Here is a 23733-nt window from a genome sequence, read left to right as displayed (position 1 = left end):
CAGAGCTAAGACAATTACAGCTTATTTCATACAACATGGAGAGAAGCATTTGCAGAAAGCATTTGGGTTTTGTAGCATTCATGTCTATAACCAATACTTATTAGTCATGTATGTTAGACGAGTTGGAGTATGAATCTCCATCTCAGAGTCTATAGCAAATGAAGTACACTTACATCATGAACTGGTCAGCACAATTTAAACTCATTCCAAGATCCTAAATTATAATTCATGACTGTCTTCCCTCCTTGTCCCCGTTCCTTTGAGTACTTCTCGTAGTTTTAGGGAGTTCTGGTGACCTACTGGTAAGAACCTGGGCTGCAATCCAAAGGCACACAGTTCGAATCCACCAGCTGCTCTGTGGGACAAAGATGGACAATCTCCCATGTGATTCACTGCCTCTGGTAACCTGCTGGAGGGTCAGCTATGAGTCAATTACGACTTGATGGCGCAAAACCAAAAACATAGTTTCAAATTCATTTTCATACTACAGATTCCTAAATTTCTAGTACTAACTTCTTATCTGTAGCTCTAAATGTTTGTGTTTATCTTTACTTGGTAACTCCGGCTCACTGCAAACGTGGCCAACAATGACATCTTAGCTCAAACTGTTGGTCTTTCGAAATCCTTCATTTTTGCCAGGGTCATTATGTTCTTCTCAATTCCCAAACTAGAAATCCAAGCATTGTCTTGCTATTTAGTCAGTCAGGGTTTCGGGAGAAACCAGATGGCTCAGTTGAGTGAGGTAATCAAGAAGAAATTAGTAAGACATTGTACATTTACATAGAGACCAGTAAGAAGTAGAGAAGCATCTCAAGAAAGTAACAGTGGAGAGCTTCTGTACCCTCAGGCCTGAAGGCCTAACCCACATCCAGGTGCAGGGACTGGAGCCTGCAGGGAGTAGCTGTAGCTGCAGGAGAAGTTGAGAAGCACTGGCCTGTGAGAGAGTGACACAGCCAATCCACAATGACATGAGGATGGAGAAATCATCCTTCTCCAACCTCTTTTCTCCTGCCTTTGTTTTCTGTTGGCTGAAATAAACCAATTCTGAAGGTGAAGAAGCCCATTGATATAATCCTCCAAAGGCCGCCATTTTGGGCATAGAAAAAGAAAGAGAATGCCTCTTCCAGCAGACGTGTGTGTGTGTGTGTGTGTGTGTGTGCGTGCGCGCGCGCGCACGCGCATGCGCTGCAAGGTATCTTCCACACAGTTCTATGATATAACCTTGCTTGCTGAAAGCAAGGAGGACATGAGACACTCACTGCAGAGGGTCAAGGACTGTAGCCTTCAATATGGGTTACATCTCAACCTCAAGAAAACAAAAATCCCCACCGTTGGGCCAATAGACAAACTTACGATAGAAAGATTGAGAATGTCAATGATTTAATCTTAGTTGGACCCATAATCAACACTGGAACTTGGAACCAGCAGTCAGGAGATCAGGAGACATATAGCATTGTGAAAGTCTGTTGTCAGGGACATTTCCAAAGTCTTGAAGAGCAATGATATCAATTTAAAGATTAAGGTATGCCTGATTCAAGTCACAATCTTTCCAATCACCTGCTGTGCATTTGAGAGCTGGACAATGAGTAAAGATGACAAGAGAAAAATTGATGTCTCTGTGTTTTGGTATTGGAGAAGAGTACAGAATATCCCATGGACTGTCAAAAGAACAAACAGCTATGTCTTGGAGAAAGTGCAACCAGAGTGCACCTTGGAGGCAAGGACTGTGAAGAAGCTTCATCTCACAGACTTTTGACATATAATGAGGAGAGGCCATTCCTTGGAAGGGGATATCATGCTTAGAAAGATGGAAGGTCAGTGAAAGAGAGGCAGACTTTCAGTGAGATGGGTTGGTACAGTGTCTGTGGCAATGGACTCAACTGTGTCAGGGATTATAAGAATGGTGCAGGATAGGACAGAGAACAGATCTATTGTTCATAGGGTCACTATGAGTAATACCTAACTTGCAGGCACCTAACAACTGCAGTCAGTATCTTTTCAAGCTCTTATTTTTAATCATCGTATGACTGCTATCATCTGGAGACCAAGGTGCGCCTGATCCAGCCCATAGACTTTGCAATTACATACTATGCATCAGAAAGCTGGACAATGACTAGGAATAATAGAAGGAGAATTGATGCCCTCAAACTGTGGTGCTGGAGAAGAGTATTGAATATTCCATGGACACTTAAAACAAAAAAAGTCTCATCCTGGCTCAGGGCCAGACACAGGCAGCACTTAGAAAATGTTTGCCCGTGGGGAGGCACAACTTAAAGACATCATCAAGACAAACCCTTGACCCACACAGTTTAAACATTCACCTGCACAGAGTGGCAAGTATGGAGGTCTGGAGGCCCCATTTGCAGCTATTGATTAGATCTTCCTTCTGTTCCTTCCTCATGTCACTCTGAAGGGCCCATAGACTCTAACCCTGGCTCTCTAATTCCGGTTTTATTTTTACACTTTAGTGGCTTCAGCCATATTGCATAGATCTCCAATTTCCTCCTATATGAAGTGAGGATAATAAAATTTGCTTTGTAGTGTCTACAACATCAACAAGCAAATGAAAAAGAATAAAGAATGTGTAAGTGCTTCACGAGTGGAAAACCACTTTCCAAACATACAGGCTAATGCCTCACTAATTGATGCCTTCAAAATGTGGTGCTGGATTGGAGTCTTGAACATATGATGGACTGCCAAAAAAACAAATAGGTCTGTCTTGGAGAGGGTGAAACCAGGTTTCTCCTTGGAGGCTAGGATTTTGAAGCTCTGTCTACTTTGGGCATGTGACCAGAAGAGAACAATCCTTGGAGAAGGACATTATGCTTGGAAGGGTAGAGGGACAGTGCAGGAGAGGAAGACCCTGGATGAGATGGATTGACGCAGGGACTGGGGCAATGGGGGTTGATGTGTTGGAATGAGTGAGAATGGCTTAGGACAGGGCAGGGTTCAGAGTCACAATGGGTCGCAGGCACATAACAACAACAAAGGTGGCTAGGGAGAGAGCTCGGTGGCCCAGTGGTAAGAAACTGCTCTGCAATCCCAAAGGCAGGTGGTTAGAATCCATCAGCTGCTCTGTGGCCATCTCTTTCCATGAGATTAACTACCTCTGAAAATCAACCTGAAAGATGGGCACTTTCCTCCCATGTGATTTGCAGTCTGTAAAAATCCTCTGGAGGATGAGCTATGAGTCAGTTCCAACTTGATGGCACATAGCAACAAGAAAGTCCAGAGGCCTGTGGGCAGTGTCCAGGAGAGAAAGCAGACATAACTGTACTTTTGAGCTATGTGCAATGACGATGCTGTGAATATTGTTTTCCATGGATCTTCTTGCTGTTGGGTATCATGGAGCGGACTACAGCTCATAGCTATCCGATGAAGGACAGATCAGAACCTTGTCCCACCTTGTGCCGTCATCATAATCTCCGCCATGCTCACAGTGACTGCAACAGTGGAGGTGAGCATGGTGGAGATAGCACTGGATGCATTGTTGTTGTTGTTATGTGCCATTGAGTTGCTTGTGACTCATAGAGACCCTATGTACAACAGCCCTAAACTCTGCTCTGTCCTGTGCCAATCACACTGTCTCTGATACTCCTATCCCAATTACCCCGTCACTGAATCAATCCACCTCATAGAGGGTCTTCCCCTCCTGTGCTGTCCCTCCACCCTCCCAAGCATGATGTCCTTCTCCAAGGACTGGTCTCTCCTCACAACATGTCCAAAGTATGTTAGACAGAACCTCAGGATCCTTGCCTCCAAGGAATCACCCGGTTTAACCCTTTCCAGGATGAATCTGTTTGTTTTCCTAGCAGTCCATGGTATTCTCAATACTCTTCTCCAGCACCACAGCTCAAAGGCATCAATTCTCCTTCTATCCTCCTTGGTCATTGTCCAACTCTCTGATGCATAACAGGTGATTGCAAATACCATGGCCTGTATCAGACGCACCTTAGTCTCCAGAGAGACACCATTGCTCTTCAGCACTTTTGAGAGGTCCCTAACAGCAGACTTTCCCATGGCAATATGCCTTTTCATTTCCTGGCTACGGTGCCAAGAGTGTTGACTGTGGAGCCAAGCAAACTAAAGCTGTGAACAATCTCATTCTCTTCACCATCCATCCTGATGCTGCCAATTGGTCCAGTGGTGAGAATCTCTGTCTTCTTGACAATGAGCCTCAATCCATATTGGAGGCTGCAGTCCTTGACCGTCTGCAACAAGTGCTGCAGGTCCTCTTCAGTTTCGGCAAGCAGGTTTGTGTCATCTGCATAATGCAGATTGTTGGTAGGTCTTCCACCAATCTTGACCCCACATTTCTCCTCATAGAAACCAGCCTCCCGGATAATCTGTTCTGCATACAGGTTTAAAAGGTATGGAGATAGGACACACCCCTGGTGCACGCCCTTCCCAATTTTGAACCTTCTGACGACTGCCTCCTGGTCTAAGTATAGGCTTTGCATTAGAACAATCAAGTGTTCTGGGATTCCCATTCTTCCCAGAGTCAGCCACAGTTTGTTATGGTCTGCACAGTCAAGTGCCTTTGCACAGTCAATGAAACACAGATATACATTCCTCTGGTATTCCCTGCTTTCAGCTAAGATCCATCTAACGTTAGCTATAGTATCCCTAGTACCAAGCCTGGACTTCTGGCAGGTCTTTGCTGATGTGCTGTTCCAGTCATTTTTGGATAATCTTCAGTAGAATCTTGCTTGCATGTGAAATCAATCAGATTGTTCTATAGTTTCCACACTCTGTTGGGTCACCCTTCTTTGGGATGGGAACAAATATAGATCTCTTCCAGTCAGTTGGGCAAGTGGTTGTTCTCCAGATTTCTTGGCACAACTTGGTGAGCACGTCCAGGGCAGCTGTTCATTTTACATGTCAAATTCTAAAGCAAAACAATTGGCCCTGCTAGGAGAAAGATGGTAGCTCGATTTTGGCACTGGTGTAAGTTAATCCTTCACGGTTTTAGGAAAAAGGCATTTACAGGTTTGTATATACAGGTTTGAATGATGACAATTCCTTCACTGCCCTGTAGGTCCTGGAGAAAATGCAAGGACATCTTGGACTGCTGGAACAGGAGTTTCTGGCCACCAAGGAGAAGCATCTGACTCTGCAGCAGCGAGACCCCAAGGATAAATCCCCAGATGTCAGTGCCTTTGGTCCAGAAAGGTCAGATTCAAGCCAATAATGCTTGTGGTGGAGGGTTCAGAGCGAACGTCCTTCATGTGTGGTTCTAAATGTGGTTTTTCACTTTACACTTGGATAGTCTCTGGTCTGGGCCAAAACTATACCACCATTGGACTGTTCACTTCATGCAACACATGTTTATGGAATGTATGCTCTGTGTAAGGTCCTGTGATTGGCACTGACCTAGACAGAGCATCCAAAATTATCAAATCCCATGGAGAAGAACTATGCCACCAGTGAGCATTGCATTTAGAAGCATTGGTGGCACGGTGGCACAGTAATTAGCACTCAGAAATTTGAACCCACCAGACACCCAGCAGGAGAAAGACATGGCAGTCTCCTTCTGTAAGGATTTACAGTTGTGGAAACTCTGTGACACAGTTCTCCTTCATTCTACAGGGCTGCTGTGAGCCAGAATCAACTCAAAGGCAGCTATTTGGTGTCTTCTAGTTGACTATGACTCATGGTGACTCTGCAAATTGAAACATTGTCTTGTCCTGTGTCTTCCTCACAACCTCTGCCCTTCTCCAGCCCACTGTTACAGTCTCTGTGTCAATCATGCTGGAAAAGAGGGTCAGGGAAAGAGAGGAAGACCCTTAATGACGTGGATTGACCAAGGCAGTAAGTTTGGATATTGGACGTCATGATACTTGATTCTCAAACCCAGAGGCACAAAGGCAAACCTAGAAATGTTCACATCTGAGCCCCGGAAGGCGCTCTTCCTCTCCATGTCCTCTCTCCTCTCTCCCCCCATCTCTCTCCTCAAGACACTCACCTCTGTGGTTGCTGTCCCTGCCCATTTCTTTTCTTTTCTTCTTCCCTTTCTCATTTACTGAAAAATATTGAGGTCCAGTGGGAAGGACAGGATCATTATTAGGTTGGAGAGTGTTGGAATGAGGGAACCACAAATCCTGATGAAGGGAAAACCTTAGGTTTAAAGACACATGATCCCCAGGTTCATCCACTTCAGAGACTTGGAGACACGCTTGTGTTCAAGTTCGTGACTGGCCATTTGTACAGCACCGCACTCTTCTCTCTCCAATCCAAATAATTTTAAGATGTAGTCCAGGACTCAGGGCCAGGATTGTTTCCATTTAATTTCTTGGTATGAATTAAAAGAATCCATTTATTAAATTTATTGCTTGTAAGTTCAGCTCTTTCTATTTATAACTTCTTAACAGAAAGTCATTCTTGATGCCCAAATGTTTAATGGTTTATATTTGGCTCTAGCCGCCTGAGGTATTTTTTTCCTACAGTACTGTTTTAGCGTTTTTTAAAAAGAATGAGACCACTGTCTACTGTTATTTCAACACTAGATAATTAGGCAGGGGAAGGATGGTGTTAATATTGACTTTCCCCAAAGACCTATTATTATTTTTTTCCCTGAATGAGGAAAAAAAAATATCTCCAGATGTTTTCACTATTTGTTTAATAATTTATATAGTAATGATATATCTGTTTCATGGAATCCCACTTGTTTTTGGCAGTCTTTTGAAGACAGGCCTCTTGGCACGCCAAGACCAACATTATGCAATATATTATTTATATCCTAGTTACAACCACACAGTGCTTGGCACTGGTATAAATCAAAAGAGTTTCAACTGTAATTACATCCCATATACAGGGGAAGCTTTTAACATCAGGACAGAGGAGGGACACAGTCTCCCAAAACTCAGTTAAAGCCACCTCAGGACATGCGAAGGCTGGGCAGTGGGAGGCTGGGCCTGTTGTTCATCTGGGCATACAGCAGCTGTGAGCCGAGCCCCAAACAACCCTTGGGGACTTGGGATGTGAAGTCCTTGGTATGTGACGCCTTGGGGGTTTGTTGTTGGATCAATAGATGGCTCTGTAGGAGCAAGAATGCAGAAAATTAATTGACTAATCATTTGTTTTCTCTAAGTCAGTTTGTTTGGCTCTTCTTAAAAGTAACACCTTTCAAGGGTAGAATGCAACAATATTTGCTTGGATTCTGTGCATCTAGCTATTTAGGACAAAGTTCTATTTTCACATGGTTCTTTCATATACTAACCCCAGAAGCCAAGAAATCAAGAAGTGGGATTCCTCTCGCATCCATCCTCTTCCTGACATTCTCAGTAATCTTGCCTCTGGCTTTCCACAAAAAAAAAAGTACACAAATTCTCTTAAAAAATGTCTTTTATCTCTCTCCAAATCGTGTTTTCACCCCCTCTTTCTTCCTTCATTACTTTCTCATCCCTCTGGCCACCGCATCCGCTGTCTCCATGCCTTGCCCTTCATTTCATTTCGGTTTCTTAGATCTGTAGTATATTTGTTTCTGCTTCTGCCTGCTGGATAATAGACATATTTTTCTGTATTTTATTCCATTTTTGTATTACACACTTTTTAATAGGACAGCCTTTCTCCATTGAAAAGACCAATTTTATCAAATACAGTAAAATCCTCACCTGGGTATAGGCCTTGTTCTATGCTATTCCACTAATCTATATTTTTAATGTAGAAATACATTAATCACACAGTTTGTAACTCCTGTTGTTTAGAGTATATATTTTAAAGGAAGTTTCCTTTCTTTTAGATACTTTCTCTGGCTATTCTTGCACACTCTTCTTACTAATGAATTCATAAACAGCTTGCCAAATTTTCCTATTTCTTTTTACAATTTTATTAAACTTACAGATCAATTTAGAAAGCTTTAAAATCTTTGCAATAAATATTCTCACTCAGGAGTATATTTTCTTCACATGTATTTCACATGGGATTTTTTTACTTCCTCGTGTTTTTAATTATAGTTTTTCTGATCAGTGTTAGTATATTCCCCTTTGTATTTCCTACATAATCGATAAGTAGGAAATAAAAAGCATTGTATATTTACTTACACTAAGCAACTGTCTGTAATTCTTTTTTTTCTTCTTTCCCAGTTGATGGTTTCAATTTTAGGTATGAAAATCACAACATTTGGAAATAATGAAATTTTCTCTCCCTAATATTAATATTTTCTTCTTCCCTCCATTTCTTACTTCTATAGCTTTATTTCACTTGCTAGTCTTTCCAGAACATTACTAAATATTACTGGTGAAGCATATATTCTAATCATATTCCTGTTTTGATAGAAATGCTTCCAAATGTGATGACTCTTTGTAAGTTCAAGGAAATAAACTTTATCAAGGAAGATTTCTTCTACTCTAGAATTTAGTAGGGTCGGGTTTTTTTAAAATTTTTTTTCAATTTAAGAAGATGTTTAAGTTCATCAAAGGGGTTTTAGAAATCTACTTAGAATGCTATATAGTTTTTCTTCTTTATTAAATTATTCTCTTTAATAAACATCCTAATATTGAACAAGAGGATGAATTGGGAAATGCTCTTTTTTTTCCTTTTTGTGTTGCACATGTTTAATAACATAGGAATTACGTATTTCTTAAAGTCTGGGTAGAATTTACTCATAATACCACTTGGACATGACGCTTTCATGAAGGGTAGATTTTACGCTAATCTGCAGTTTTTTTCCTTGGTTATTATGGGGGTTTTTTTCCAGATTGCCTGAGTAAATTTTAATAACTTGTATTTTTTCCGGAAACATGTCCATTTTACCTAGATATTAAACTGCATTGATGTAATACTATCTAATCTCTCTTTAATATTTCATTTGTTATTTTTACTCTCTCACTACTATCATTATGTTTCACATTCAGACTTTCTAGGAGTTTATTTTATAGACGTTTTTAAGAAGTATTTTTTCTTTTATTGATCAAATTCCTTTAACTTTCATTCCTCTGCTTATTTTTACAAGTCCAAGTTTAATTTGTAGTTCTTTTTATGCCTTATTTTGAATACTCAGCTTACTGATTTTTTTTTAATTTCCTAATAATGAATTTTTAATTAATTTTTTCCCCTCACAGAATTCCTGTAACTGCCTTATCTTAATTTTCCTATGTTGTTTTCTGAATATTGTCCACTTGTAAATGATTTCCCATTTCCATTTCATTTCCTCTTGGGTTTTTCTTCCAATTGAATTAGTTTTTTAGTTTGTCTGTGTATTGTTTTTTTTTGTATTACTTTTTAGTGATCAGAAAATGTAAGCTGTATAATATTTAATGTTTTCAATTCTTTTTCTTTATAGACTAATAAGATGAGGTACATTTTTATGAATGTAATAGATTTGAAGAAAACAAATTCTATCTTTTGGAAGTAAAAGTGTATTTACAGTCATATACACAATATACCTAAATCAGACAGGTTAGCTTAAGCTTGTTAATTATATTTTTCGAATTTTTCTTTTTCATTCTTCCACTTATTTAATTGGCATAAAAATTTCCATACACTCACAGTTCTTATCAGATTCTATAAGTGCACCATTGTTACTACCTCCAGGTTATAGTTGAGGCTATCTATAAGTAGATATGTATTTTTAATTATAAACTTTTAGCCATGTATATAGCTTTTCTAAAAATTTCAGAATGATAATTTCCCCAAACGTGAGTAGCTAATGAAGAACAAAATGAGGATTGGAGCTCAGGCTCTCACATCACCCCACAAACAGAATGCCAGTCAGATCTGGTGTTTATGATCCTTCCTGCCTGCACACAGCCCCCATTCATAATATGCATCAAAGCAGCATTCAGCAGCTGCTGTTACCAGGTCAGAATGCTGACTACTTAACACAGGATCTTTTATATGATCGTGGCTGTGTTTGCTTATGTTTACTCAGTAAAGTGGAGAGTGAAATCTTCAAATTGGAGATGCTCCTTGGAGATGTTGAAGAGAAAATCGGAGAGCGTAAACATACTTCACTTCCCTTGCCTGCTGTGGATTCTGTCATCGTCCAGGGTGATGTGGTATCCGTCTCTCCGCCACCCTCAAATGAGGTAATATGGCAACCTACAGCCAAATTTGGTTCCAGGGGGAAAAAAAAGTTTTCTAATAATTTGTGAGGAAACTCCGGTATCTTGGTGGTAAGAATTTGCACTGCCAACCCAAAGGCAGAAAGGTGAACAACCTTCTCTTGTACAGTTTTTAGTCTCTGAAAACCCGCTGGAGGGTCAGCAACTTGATGGTACACAACAACAACAATAGCAAATCTGCATTACTTGTTGGGCTACTAAAGGAAAGGTTGGCAATTCAAATACACCAGCAGGCCCTTCGGGGGAAAAAATGAAGCAGTCTGTTCTGGTAATTCTCCTCCCATAAAGATTTTCCATCTGAGGCAACAACCTGATGAAAGGCCTTCATGAGTTGGAATCCACTTGATAGCATGCACTTGGTTTTTCCACAGAATTATTGAATCTTTTTTAACACTTTAATGGGAATTTAACTTTCCAGAGTCCTATGAATCATATTGTTTCAAATAGAACCTTTCATTTTAAAATTAGAAGTTATTTCAACTTTTGGCATTTCTGAAGGGTGGGAGATCATGGCTAGACCTTGATTGTTGAACCTCCTTTTCCCACCTCTTTGGCTCTTCTGAAATCTTTGAATAAGGGGGGTGGGGAGGGAGAAAGAAAAGTTATTTCAAGCATTTGAAAAGATTAATTTGTTTGGATGTAACCATACTGAAGAGCTATTTCTTCTGGATGAATAATACACTTTTTGTGTGGATTGTATTTGGAAGAAATAAGTTTTATTCTTGATAGTTTTTTTTCCTCTCTCTTCTAAGTAAAGTCTTACACTCAGTGTTAAGTGTGATTTCCCATGAGTTCATTTCTAGTGTTTCCTTCTCTGAGGTTAAATTCCTTTGGATTGTCTGCACATGGAAGTGTGGGAACTCATCTCAATCACCACTGTCTTTCTTCTTCCTCTGCGTATTGTTTTCTTAGCCTCAACGTTAAGAACTCAGTTGAATTTCTGGGAAACTCTGAATCATTTGGCTCCCTGCCTCAAACCCACTCTGATTTCATACAACATTTGAAGACACCGACTATGACTGACCTTCAGCACGTGAACAGAGATCTTTGACAGGCCTGACGGGAGTTGCACTACTGCCCAAAGGCCATGCCTCTCTGACGTTCAAATCCACCAGTGGCAGCTCAGGAGGAAGAGGGGCGACCTCCTCCGTGTGACTTACAGTCTAACAAACCCGCTAGAGGGTCAGTCAGCTGTGAGTTGATTTCAACTCAACAGCAATGTGTTTTGTTTTTTGTTTGTTTTTAAAGCACATGATGAGGATTATATAAATGTTTGTTCTTCCAAAGAATCATGTTTGCTTCCTCAAAACACTCACCTACCTGGAGAAATCACATTCTTTTAGGTTAAGGTCATTGCGTAATTGATATTCCGCTTTCCTCTCCCCTCCCTCCCTCCTGCTCCACCTCAGCCAGAAGTCTTTGCTCTGCCTTTTGTGTTTCAAACAGCATCTGGTTTCATCTAGACCACTAGTAGTGCTGTGATTAAAGCACGTGGATGCTAATCAAAGGGTTGGCAGTTCAAACCCAGCAGCCATGCCTCAGGAGAAAGATTTAGGTAAAGGCTTACAATCCTGGAAACCCTAAGAGGTTGTTCTACTCTTGTAGCAGTAGTTTGAGTCTCAGTTATCTGGTCCTCATTCATCCTTGCGTTCTGAGCATCTGACTGAATGTCTGGTGCAGAGTCATTACTCCTGAGCTGTTGTGGAATAAACCAATCTGAATGCTTTCCGACCAGTCTCCAAGGGCTGCAGCAGGTTGTACCCAGCCCCACCCTTCAACCTGAATCACACTGGAAGACTCTGTGAGGAAGCCTCGCAAGACCTGGCAACCTTTCCCTGCCCTGCAGTTCCCTCAGGCCTCCATTACTTCTCTTTACTTGATCCCAAGTTTAGAGCAACTGCTGAGAAATTATCATAACTCTATTACTCTGTGATGCATAGCCCTGGAAAGAGAGTCTACTATTAGTATTCGTATTCATTTATTCAGCCCATATTTACTACTACATGTCAGGTACTCTTCTGTTGTTGTTTGGTCAGGTGTCCTTGAGTCAAATACGACTTACAGTGACCCTATGACTAGACCTTAACCTTGTCCTACCCTGTGCCATAGTCGTCATCTCTGACACACTTGAGCCCATTGCTCCAGTCACTCTAATCAATCCATTTTGTTGGAGTCTTTCTCTGATCCTCTGCTTTTCCAAGCATGATGTGTCTCTCCAAGGAGTAGCTTCTTCTAGCAACATGCCCAGAGTATGAGAGATGAAGCTTTACCATCTTTGTTTCCTCGGAGAACTCGGATTGTACCTTTCGAAGATATGTCTTTTTGTTCTTTTGTTAATCCATGGAATATTCAGTGCTCTTCTCCAGCACCACAACTCAAAGGCACCGATTCTTTTTCTGTCATCCTTAGTCATTGTTCAGCTCTCAAATGTGTAGCAAGTGACTGAAAAGACTAGAGCCTGAATCAAAGGTATCTCAGTTTCAAACGGACATTGCTCGTCAGTATTTTGGAGACGTCTTGACAGTGGCCTTGCTCATTGCAATACATTTCCTCATCTGACTGCTGCTACCAAGCGGGCTGATTGTTGATCCAAGTAAGATGAAATAATTGACAATTTCAATCCTTTCTCCATCTTTCATGATGTTTTCCACTGGCCTAGTGGTGAGGACCTTTGTTTTCTTGATCTTGAAATGTAATCTCCATTGAAGCCTATAGTTCTTAAACTTCTGCAGCAAGTATTTCAAGTCCTCCTCACTTTCAGCAGGAAGGTTGTGTCATATGCATGACTCAGGTTGTTGATGAGTCTTGCTCTGGTCCTAATGCTGTGTTCCTCTTCACAGAGTCCAGCTTCATAATGATTTACTCAGCATACAGATTGAATGAGTATGGAGAAAGGGTACAACCCTGATCCACACCCTTTCTGATTTTAAACCATGCAGTGTTCCCTTGCTCTGTTCCCAAGAAAAGTGATCCAGCTGAATTGTGGAAATTATCAAACAATATCCTATGCAAACAAAACATTGCTGAAGACCATCCAAAAACAGCTAACACAGTTCATTGGCAGAAAACTGATAAAAGTTCAAGAGGGGTTTAGAAGAGACTATTGCACCAGGGATGATATTGCTGATGTCAGATGGATTCTGGCTGAATGCAAAGAATACCAGAAGAATGCTTATTTGTGTTTTATTGACTATGCAAAGGCATTTGACTTTGTGGATCATAAAAAACGGTGTCTAACACTGAGAAGAATGGGAATCCCAGAACCCTTAATTGCACTCATGTGAACATATACGTAGACCAAGAAGCTGTTTTCTGAAGGGTACCATTCTAATATGTAGCACGAAAGCATTTCACTGCTAGCATGCAAGCTAGCCAACACAAGGCCACCTGGAGCTGCTTTGTGAGAAAGGCCTGGCAATCTATTTCTAAACAATCACAGTCCTTGAAAGCCATTAGGAGCATGGCCGTGCTGTGGCACACATGCTCAAGAAGAGTTAGAATTAACATGACAGCATACAGATTTTTTTAAGGCATCTTTCTAAGTAATGTAGATTTAGTATAAACAAGTCAAACAAATCATCTACCACCAGAACACTTTCCTTGTGTGACAAAGACGTGCAATTGGCAGATAAACAGATAATTACAGAATTACAGAGTGTTAAGGCTCACTATGCAGGAAGTAATTTTGCATGCTGCATGGACTCTGGAGCCAGATAGCCTGGGCTTACACACTGACTCTGTCGTTTATTAGCTTTCTGGACTTGGGCAAATTAGGTAATCTTCCTAAGCCTCAGTTGCCTCATCTGTAAAATGGAGGTAATAATAGCTGGCTGCCTCACAGGGATGTTGCCAGGGAGTTTAAACGAGTTAATACATGGAAAGTACTTCGTTCACAGTATGGCACTCCCTGGGTGTGAGCTACCATGACGATTAGGTTATGGGATTTAGCCAAAACTAACTAATGAGAGGGCAGGGATACCAGGGGAAAATGACCAGGGAAGGCTTTCAGATGAGGCAAGATGAAAACTGAGCCCCAGAGAATGAGAAGGGGCCAGCTAGAGAGGAGTACCAAACAAGGCACCTGGCTGGATAGAATGCTGATTGAGTGGAGGCAGGGGCCGTGGGGTATCTGGGATGCTGTGATCCCTGGTACAGTGGGTAAACACTTGGCCGCTAGTTTATAGGTCAGTGGTTCAAACCCACCAGCTGCTCGGAGAAAGAACAATGTGGCAGTTTGCTTCCATCCTTTGCAGCTTTGTGAATCAATCCTCTGTGTGAGGCAGTTCTGCTGAGGACTATCAGATCTTGCTATGGGAATTCACTCTGGGAAATGGGATTGGGGATGTTTAAAGTGCTTTTGAATCAACTCCCGTGGGACTGTGGCCCTTGCAGCGAACCCTTCTGTGTAGTCTTCCCAGATAACCAAGGAGCACCCTGTTCACCCTGCTGAGCCCCTAAACATGTGGAGAACAGACGCGATGGGAGTGACCCCAGCAGAACTCAAGTCTGAGGAGCCCCGTGAAGTGGACCGGGAGATGTGAGTCCTTTGCCCACTAGACACCCTCATCTTTACCCACCCCAGCCCTGCCTTGGAGCAAGAGGGCAGTGGAACTCCTGGGTCCTCTCTCAGACCCTCAGGAGGGGGCAGGAGGCCCTTAGAGGAACAGTAAACCTGGGGAGCCTGGCTGCTCCATGTTTACCCCGAAATCAAAGGAATGCAATGCCTCTGCATACACTGGGCAGAGAAGGGGGCCAAGATTGGGAGGGCTGGGAATAGGGTAACAAGGACTGACAGGAGAACAGGCCAGTGGTCACGTGAGGTTCTCACCATAAACTGCAAATTCCCATCATTTCAGGACTTCCCAGAATACAGACAGATCTAATAGTCCTAGAGTGTGTGGGCTCCCATGTAGCTCGAGAACTGATTCAAACATTCTAAATGCTTTTTATTTCTTTTTACTAGCTACCTAAACTGGCCAAGCAGGGGTGCGGCTGCCCAGTACCTGCCGGATCAAACATCCTCTTGGTTGTCTTCTGTGTCCAGGGTAATGTCCAGATGCCCAGTCCTGCTTCTGCTCTGTTCACCATAACTAGTGGTGTGGAATGTGTGTTAAAATTGGCATAATGAATATCAACCCTCCAGGAACCAGCACCCTGGATGGATGGCAGTGCTGGTGGTACCTGCTGTTACCACTAACTGCCCAACAGTCTCACCAATTAGGAGGAATTTAGCTGGGTTGTGTGTTCCAGACCAGCACTTTCAATGTGGGAGGGCTCATTCAGCTGTCTTTAACATTACCATACAGACTGCCTCTGCAGGGGGGCCTGAGAATCTGCATTTCCAACAAGCTCTCCAGGGTGCTTCCTGGTCCAGATTATGTTTTGAGAAGTCTGGGTCTAGAGATTATCTCAGGAATGAATTGGAAATGAGAGGATTAAAATTTCCGGAATCTAAAATGATAATAACAATATAATAATAATGCAATTCTGTTAATTCCGTTCATAAACCTTTACAATTTACAAGGATTTTTTTTGCAGACAAAAGTTGGAAGTTTAGAAAGGTGAGATTTGCCCAGGAGAAATGACGGAAAATATGAGATACAAGTTTCCCAGCTCTGAAGGGCTGGCACCTCCCTGTGTTTTGTTTAATTCAATCTGTCTCAAATGCCAAGTGCAGAGGTGACTCTGTAGGATTAGAAATGATACAAGAAAATGAGGGGCGAAGATTGTAAGAAAACCCTTTTAAAAATGAGAAACATTTTCTAAAAATTATAAAAGTGCTTAAGGAAAAAAATCAGAAATTAGAGAAAAGTATAAAGCCATGTTGCTAGGAGAAATATCAATTAATGTTTCATCTGTCAAGTCCTTTTTTATCTCTGCGTGCACATATAAAGAGCTCGGGCTGCATAATGATTAAGCACTTGTGCGCAAAACTGAACTGTTGACACTTCACGCCTGCTCAGCAGCTAGGTTATTGTAAGGATCCCAGACTAGAAAACCCCTATGGAGTAGTCCTCTGTCATGAAGGCTCCCCGGTGGGGGCACAGCATTGCACAACTGCTAACAGAAAGGTTGGCAGTTCAAACCCACCAGCTGCTCAGAGCTGACCCACCTGAGGCTGCTCATAGCTATTTCTTTTTAAAAAAATTTTATTATTAATTTTAATGACAATTTACAGAGACTTTAGATTTCCATTAATTCATTGTTGCACTTTTCTCCCTGCCCACCCTCCCGGTCCCCCCCAGTACACTCTTCTCTTTGAAAAGTAAAAGAAAAAGTCTTTTATTGTTTTACAATCCCCCCCAGGTCCACTCCACAATGCAGCCTTCGTTATGGACTCCTGTCATGACAGTAATACCTAATTACATATCCCTTTTAAACAGTTTTCTCCCTCATGTTTCAATGCAGTGTACATTATTTATCCCATCTTTCTCAGTCTCCCCCCCAACCCAATGTCAGTCCTGTTTCACAACAGTGGCACTATGCAGTATTTGTCCTTTTGTGACTGAGATATTTCACTCAGCATAATGCCCTCCAGAGTCACCCATATTGAATAATATTGCATGAGTTCCTTGTTTTTCAATGCAGCATAGTATTCCATTGTGTGAATATACCACAGCTTCTTTATCCATTTGTTTGTTGATGGGCACTTGGGTTGTTTCCAGCTCTTTGCTATTGTGAACAAAGCCACAATAAACATAGGTGTGCATATATCTGCTTGGATGTCAGTTATGGCCTTTTTGGGGTATATTCCCAGTAGTGGAATTGCTGGGTCAAATGGTGTCTCTATTTGCTACTTTTTGAGAAAGCACCACACCGCCTTCCACAGTGGTTGCACCATTTTACACTTCCACCAACAGTGAATAAGGGTTTCAATTTCTCCACAACCTCGCCAGCATTTGTTGCTTGCTGTTCTGTTAAATTTTGCTATTCTGACTGGTGTGAGATGATATCTCATAGTTGTTTTGATTTGCATCTCCCTTAGAGCTAGGGATTTTGAACATTTCTTCATGTTGGCTCATTGTCTTCTTTGGTGAAGTGTCTGTTCATATCCTGTGCCCATTTTTCAGTTGGATTATTTACCTTTATCTTGTTGTGGTGTCATAGGTTCTAACTTGCAAGAGGAGATTGCCTCTTTATCCCCCACATGGCAGTTGGTGGACTTAAACTTCTAGAGAGACTTTTAAAAACAAAATTATTTTATACTGATTTATTTACAAAGTTCAATTACATTATTTTTCACACAAGAGCCTTCCTATTTCCTTCACTCTCCCATCAAATGGTGCAACACTGTGATTAATACCCCCACAACCCATCCTCATCCCTCTGCTTCCACTCCCCTTCCCCCGCCCTTGGATCCTCACACTCATTCAACAATGATGATTTTATACAGTATTTGTCCTTGTGGGACTGACTTAGTTCACTCAGCTAATGCTCTCCAGACCCTCCCAAGTTAGGTAGTAATTTACAAAATCATTATTCCTGCATGCTGTGTAGTATTCCATTGTGTGAATGTACTACAACTTCTCAATCCACTAGTTTGTGGCTGGACATCTGGGCTGTTTCCATGTTCTTGTGATGGTGAATAAAGCTGCTATGAACATCGGTGTACAAGTCTCCTTTTCAGCCACAGTTGAGAGAGACTTTTATGGGGTAGCAGAGTCACTCAATGCAGGCTCGGCCGCCAGAGCCCTCTCTATAAATATTACAGCCTAGGAGAAACTACTGGGCAAATCTACTCTGTTCTACAGGAACTCTTCTTTACATATTTGCAAAGATATTTTGTTGTTTGTATGTGTTGATGACTCAGAACCAACTCATAGCTAACTTACCAGCAGGTTTTCAGAGGCTGTAAATCCCTTGGGAAGAGACTGCCTATCTTTATGCCTCAGAGCAGCTGGTGGATTCAAAGTGCTTACCTTGGGTTGGCAACACAACTCCTTACCGCTAGGCAACCAGAGATTCCTTTTGCAAAGATGGAGCCATACTATATTGTTTTATGTTTTAGAATGTGTTTTCTTTGTTTAACAAATTAGTGTGTGCTCTCCGTGTCACTGAGAATAACTTATAGTTTCCGTTTTAATGACTGTATTTCATTATGTGGATTCATTTAACCAACCCCTTACAGATAAGACATTCAACTTCTCTCGCCCCCACCCCCTGTTCTCCATTATTGTAAACACTGCTTCAAGTAACTTCATTTTACAGGCAAACTTTTGTCCATAGTTGATTATTTCCTAGGGATAAAAACTTAAGGGTGTAAGTAATGTCTCAAAAGGTACCCACATTGAAAATCCTGACAAACTGGCCCACAGCAAGGTAGTGCCTGGTTCCACACCCACAGCAAGGTGTGGGGTGTGCCTGTTTCCAACCTGAGTCTACCCTCGGAGTTATTTTCTTCTTTTGCTAAAAGTGCTAAGTGAAAAGTGGTAGCTCATGTTTTAATCAGTGTTTCTTTGACTTCATGTGAAAGTCAACCTGTTTTCATGTGCTTCTTGGCCATTTTTACCTCCTCTTTAATAACATCAACAATTTGGACTCATTTTTGCAAAACTGCAAGCAGTTTATGCTTATTTTTCTTTCTTTTTAAAATGTTTTTGTTTGTGTCTATGTCTTTAAAAGACATCTACCTGAGCGGGTTGGGGGTTTGGTGAGCAAGAGCAAGTAACGTTCAGCGTTGAGACTTTATTATACAAAGTTCTCAACAAATGCACAAAGGCTGCGGTAGGACTGTGGTTAAGAACAAAACATACGTGACTCAGACCGGTTACTGGTCAAATCCTGCCTCTGCCACTCTCTGAGACCTTGGCGAGGTGTTTCAATTCTCAGAACCTTGACTTATACAGCATTAATCCATCATCAAAATGCAGACAATATGGAATATGGGAGGAAGAAAGGAGACTAATATGAGAAGCATCCAGCACAAGATGAGTAATCAATAAATGATTGTTTTTTTTAGTAGTGAGAAAACACTGAAACACTAGAAAATGCATCAATAAATGGATTGAGTCACGAGCAGGAAATACGACTAATAAATAAGCATGTGATGAAATGCTTATAGCCTTTTAATAACGGAGGAAATTCTCAGTAACACATGTTTTCATCATCTGCCCCCTCCTAGTTATAATTGAACCAAACCTTTCAATTGCATTTTGAAGTGGTAACTCCTGATGTGGAGGAAGGTGTGTGTGGTCAAATCACGCAGCCCACATTGTTGGTGGCTGTGTAATCCCTACAGCCTTTGTGGAAAGCCCTTTGACCATATGCATCATCACACAAACATGCCTGCAACCTTTGACCCAGATGTTTCCTAAGGAAGTAATTAAAAATATGGAAACAGCTATCTGTACAATGATGCTCGTGCCATATTTTTTTTCATGCCACTATTTTTTATGGTGGTGGAAAGAGTACATTTTATACTCAAATAAAGGGCAGGACTGTAGTATAATACATCAGATTGGGTAACATCAGCCTTTCCAGTTTACTAATACAACATTTTTGGGTTAAAAAGGATTTATCATCAATAATTTAAGCTAGAAATATTTCATGTTGCTTTGGAAACTTTAAGAGTTCTACTAACTAGGGTGTGGATTGATTAATTCAAAATCTTAAATCTTATTTTTTTGAATCTTGGAATTATTTGAAACTAGGAGAAATTTCAAAAAAGGGAAAGGATTCTCTCATCTGTAAACAAAATTTGAAAATCAGTTTGGACAAAGTAGCATTAAAATATCTCTTCAGGGCCCAGGTCCTTAGGAGCTCAGGCTCCACTGAGATCTTAGAGCTAGGGATAAAACTGTCTTCTTCTGTCCCCCTGGTCCTCAGTTATCCCATCTGTAAGGGAGAGTGGGTTAGTGAATTGACCCAGAATTTTAGAATTTGGCTAGTCCCGTCCTGTGAGAGAGGCCGCCTGAGCTGTGCTTGGCAGTGGCAGGTGTGACTCACATCCTCTGTCATATCCCTCTTTATGTGTGCTTTGTGGTGCAGGAGGACCTCAATGAAGCCTTGGGAGGACAGGATCGTGCAGAGACTAAGGCGCTGAGCCCAAGCTGTGCCTCTTGCTGCCAGGCTCTTGAAAGGTGAGGGCTTCTTCCTGTCCATTTCCCAGGGTGGGTGGGAGCTGGTCCTGAGGTGTTAACTCCAGATACAGTAGGAATCGACTGGCTGAAGCCAAACTCTGGTCTTATTATTATCATGATCTCAGGGTTGGGCACATAGCCCAGCCTTCCACCTAACTTACAAATCCCTCTCCCAGTGGTTCCCAACTTGCTTGGGTGAGCACTAGGAATACCAGGGAGATTTTTAATCATTACATCCCTCAGCCCCACCTACTGAGTCAGCATGGCTGGGGTGGAGCCATGACGGGGTAGGTTTGAGCGTCTCCCCAGGTGCTTCTGTGAAGCCCTTTGAGCATTGGCTCTGCGGCAGACCTGTTTCAACTCTGACTGGCCAAATGAGAGTTAGTGTATACCACTGTACATATACAGGCTTCTACTAACACTACTTAGGATGAACAAAAAAATCTTCCCTGTGGGGTCGCACCTCCTACCCCTTGTTCTCCTAGAAGCAAGCTTAATACTCCTCAGGGTTTCTTTCCTCCTGTGGTCAACGCAAGAAATCTTCCAGCGGTAATAAGACATTCACTGTGTAACTGCAGATGCAAAATTCTTAGTTTTTTAGAAACACTCATTAGATGAACCTTTTAGCACATACCGATTCTGAATTTTTTATTTGAATATGTCCTTCGTGATGTAATGTTACATGTTGCACCACTATCCAGTCAGTGGTCCAGATTCACGAGATGCTCTTCAGGAGAAAGATGGGTACTTGGCTCCTGTAAAGATTCATTGTTAGTTCTTGGGTGCCATGAAGACCTTCTGAACAACAGATCTGAATCTTGCCCTGTCGTGCACTATCGTAAAAATCTTCATAGGCACTAACCAATTCCAGTCAATTCATCTTGTTGAAGATCTTCTCTTTTTTATTACCCTCTTTCTTCCTTAGTATGATCCCCCCTAACCCCCAAGACTGGTCCCTCCTGACAACACGCCCCAAGTACATGAGATGAAGTTTCACCTCTAAGGAGCACACCTCGGTTGCCGTTCCTCTAAGAGAGATTTGTTTGTCCTTTTGGGAGTCAATTCTCTTCCCCAGTGCCACAGCTCAAAGGCATTGATTCTTCTTTGGTCTTCCTTATTCATTACTCAATTTTTAGTTGCATTGAAAGACAATGGAAAATGCTATGGCTTGGATCAGGCACTTCTTGGTCTTCAAACCCATATCCTTGCTCTTCAACACTTTAAAGAGATCCTTAACAGCACATTTGTCCATTGTATCCTTTGAAAAAAGGATGCTGCCCTGGCATGCACCTTTCCTGAGTTTAAATCATGCAATGTTCTCTTGTTCTGTTTGGACGTCTGCTTCTTAGTCTGTGTCAAGATTTTGCATGAGCACAATTAAGTGTTCTGGGACCCGCATTCTTCTCAGTGTTAGCCATAATTTGTTATGATCCACAGAGTCAGATGCCTTTGCACAGCCAATAAAGCACAAGTGAACATCCCTCTGACATTCTTTACTTTTAGGCAAATCCTTCTGATGTCAGCAATGGTAGCACTCTTAAAATGCTAAATCCAGCTTGATTTCCTAACAGGTCCTTGTCCATGTACTATTCCAGCGATTTTCAAATACTCTTCAGCAATATTTACTTGCATGTGATAGTAATGGCTTTGTTTAATAACTTCCACATTCTGTTGGAAACCCTTTCATTGGAATGGAAACAAATATGCATCTCCTCTACTCAGTTGGCCAAATAACTATCTTCCAAATTTCTTGACATAGACTAATGAACATGTTCAGGGCTGCATCTGTTGAAACACCTCTGTTGGTATCCTTTCAACTCCTGAAACCTTATTTTATTGCCTGTGCCGTCAGTGCAGCTTGAACTTCCTCCTTCATCACCACTGGTTCTTGGTTACATACTTGGTTACATACTTGTTATGTGCTGTCGTGATGCTTGCGACTCACAAGGACCCTATATACAATAACCCTGAAACCTGCTCTATCCTGTGCCAACTTTACTGTCTCTGATAAACCTACCCTCATTCCCCCAGTCACTGAATCAATTAATCAATTAATCTCATTATTGGTCTTCCTCTCTTTCTCTGTCCCTCCACTCTTCTTCCACACATCTCTGTCCCTCCTTGCACCATGTCCAAAGTATGACAGACGAAGCCTCAGAATCCTTGCCTCCACAGAGCAGCCTGGTTTCACCCTCTCTAGGACAACAAACCTGTTCTCCTGGCAGTCCATAATATATTCAATACTCTTCTCCAGCACCACAGCTCAAAGGCATCAGTTATCTTTCTATCATCCCTAGTCACTGCCCAGCTTTTGACGGTCGCATAACAAGCAATTGCAAAAATTATGACCTGGATCAGGAACACCTTAGTGTCCAGACTGATGTCATTGCTCTTCAGTACTCTGGAGAGGTCCCTGACAGCCGACTTTCCCAATGTAATTCATCTCTTGATTTCATGGCTGCTGGTACCAAGACTGTTGATGGTGGAGCCAAGCAAACTAAAAGTGTTAACTATCTCATTCTCTTCACCATCTATCCTAATGCTGCCAATTGGCCCAGTGGAGACAATCTTTGTTTTCTTGATGTTGAACCTCAATCCATATTCAAGGCTGGAGTCTCAGTTCCAGCAAGCAAGGTTGTGCCATCTGCATAATATGCTTTGTTGATGAGTCTTACTTCAATCCTCATGCCACATTCCTCCTCATACAGCCCAGACTCTTGGTTGATCTGTTCTGCATATAGACTGAAAAGGTATGGAGACAGGATTCATCCCTGGCACACACCCTTCTGATTTTGAACCATTCAGTGTTTTCTTGCTCTGTTCTGACAACTGCCTCCTCGTCCAAGTATAGGTTTTGCATAAGCGCAATCAAATGTTCTAGGATTCCCATTCTCATAGTCTGCCAGTTTGTTGTGATCCACACAGTGAAATGCCTTTGCATAGCCAATGAAACACAGATAAACATTCCTCTGATATCGCAGCTTTCAGCCAAGATCCATCTAACATTAGCTATAATATCACGGATTTCACCTGGTGGTATGCATAGGAATCAAATAGATTACGTCTGTGGAAAGAATCACTGGAGAAGCTCAATATCAGCTATGAAAACCAGGCCTGATGCTGACTATGGAACAGACCACCAACTACTTATATGCAAGTTCAAGCTGAAGGTATAGAAAATGAAACAGGAACCAAAATTTGACCTTGAGTCTATCCCACCTGAATTTCAAAACCATCTCAGGAATAGGTTTGACACCTTGAATACCAATGAGTGAGGAGTAAACGAGCTGAGGGAGGGTATTAAGAATATCATCCAGGAAGAATGCAAAAGGTCATTACAAAGGCAGAGGAGAAAGAATATACCAGGGTGGATGTCAGAAGAGACTCTGAGCGCTGAGAAGCCAAAGCAAAGGGAAGAAATCAAGAAATTAAGGAGCTGAAACAGATTTTAAAGGGCAGCTCTGGAAGACAAAGCAAAGTATTATAATGAAATGTGCAAAGAGCTGGAGTCAGAAAATCAAAACGGTTGAACTCGCTCAGCATTTCTTAGGCTGAAGGAACTGAAGAACAAATTAAAGCCCCAGTTGCAA

The 23733-nt window shown here is 41.7% G+C and overlaps 1 protein-coding gene across 1 annotated transcript in view; it reads left to right on the top strand.

Moving 5' to 3' along the window:
* AKNAD1 (AKNA domain containing 1) overlaps window positions 1-23733 on the top strand; it is a 53710-nt gene that overhangs the window by 11634 nt on the left and 18343 nt on the right. Inside the window, exons 5-9 of the mRNA XM_006882500.1 lie at window positions 5039-5172; window positions 9872-10028; window positions 14483-14601; window positions 15028-15109; window positions 20052-20143. Coding sequence (XP_006882562.1) covers window positions 5039-5172; window positions 9872-10028; window positions 14483-14601; window positions 15028-15109; window positions 20052-20143 — 584 coding nt within the window. The remainder of the gene's footprint in view (window positions 1-5038; window positions 5173-9871; window positions 10029-14482; window positions 14602-15027; window positions 15110-20051; window positions 20144-23733) is intronic.

This window comes from Elephantulus edwardii, unplaced genomic scaffold (genome assembly GCF_000299155.1).
Source record: "Elephantulus edwardii isolate Elephantulus edwardi_28Jun2011 unplaced genomic scaffold, EleEdw1.0 scaffold00020, whole genome shotgun sequence".
NCBI classification, from domain to species: Eukaryota; Metazoa; Chordata; class Mammalia; order Macroscelidea; family Macroscelididae; genus Elephantulus; species Elephantulus edwardii.
The sequence above is the reverse complement of the archived record's forward strand: the minus strand, read 5'-3'. Positions and strand labels throughout refer to the sequence as shown.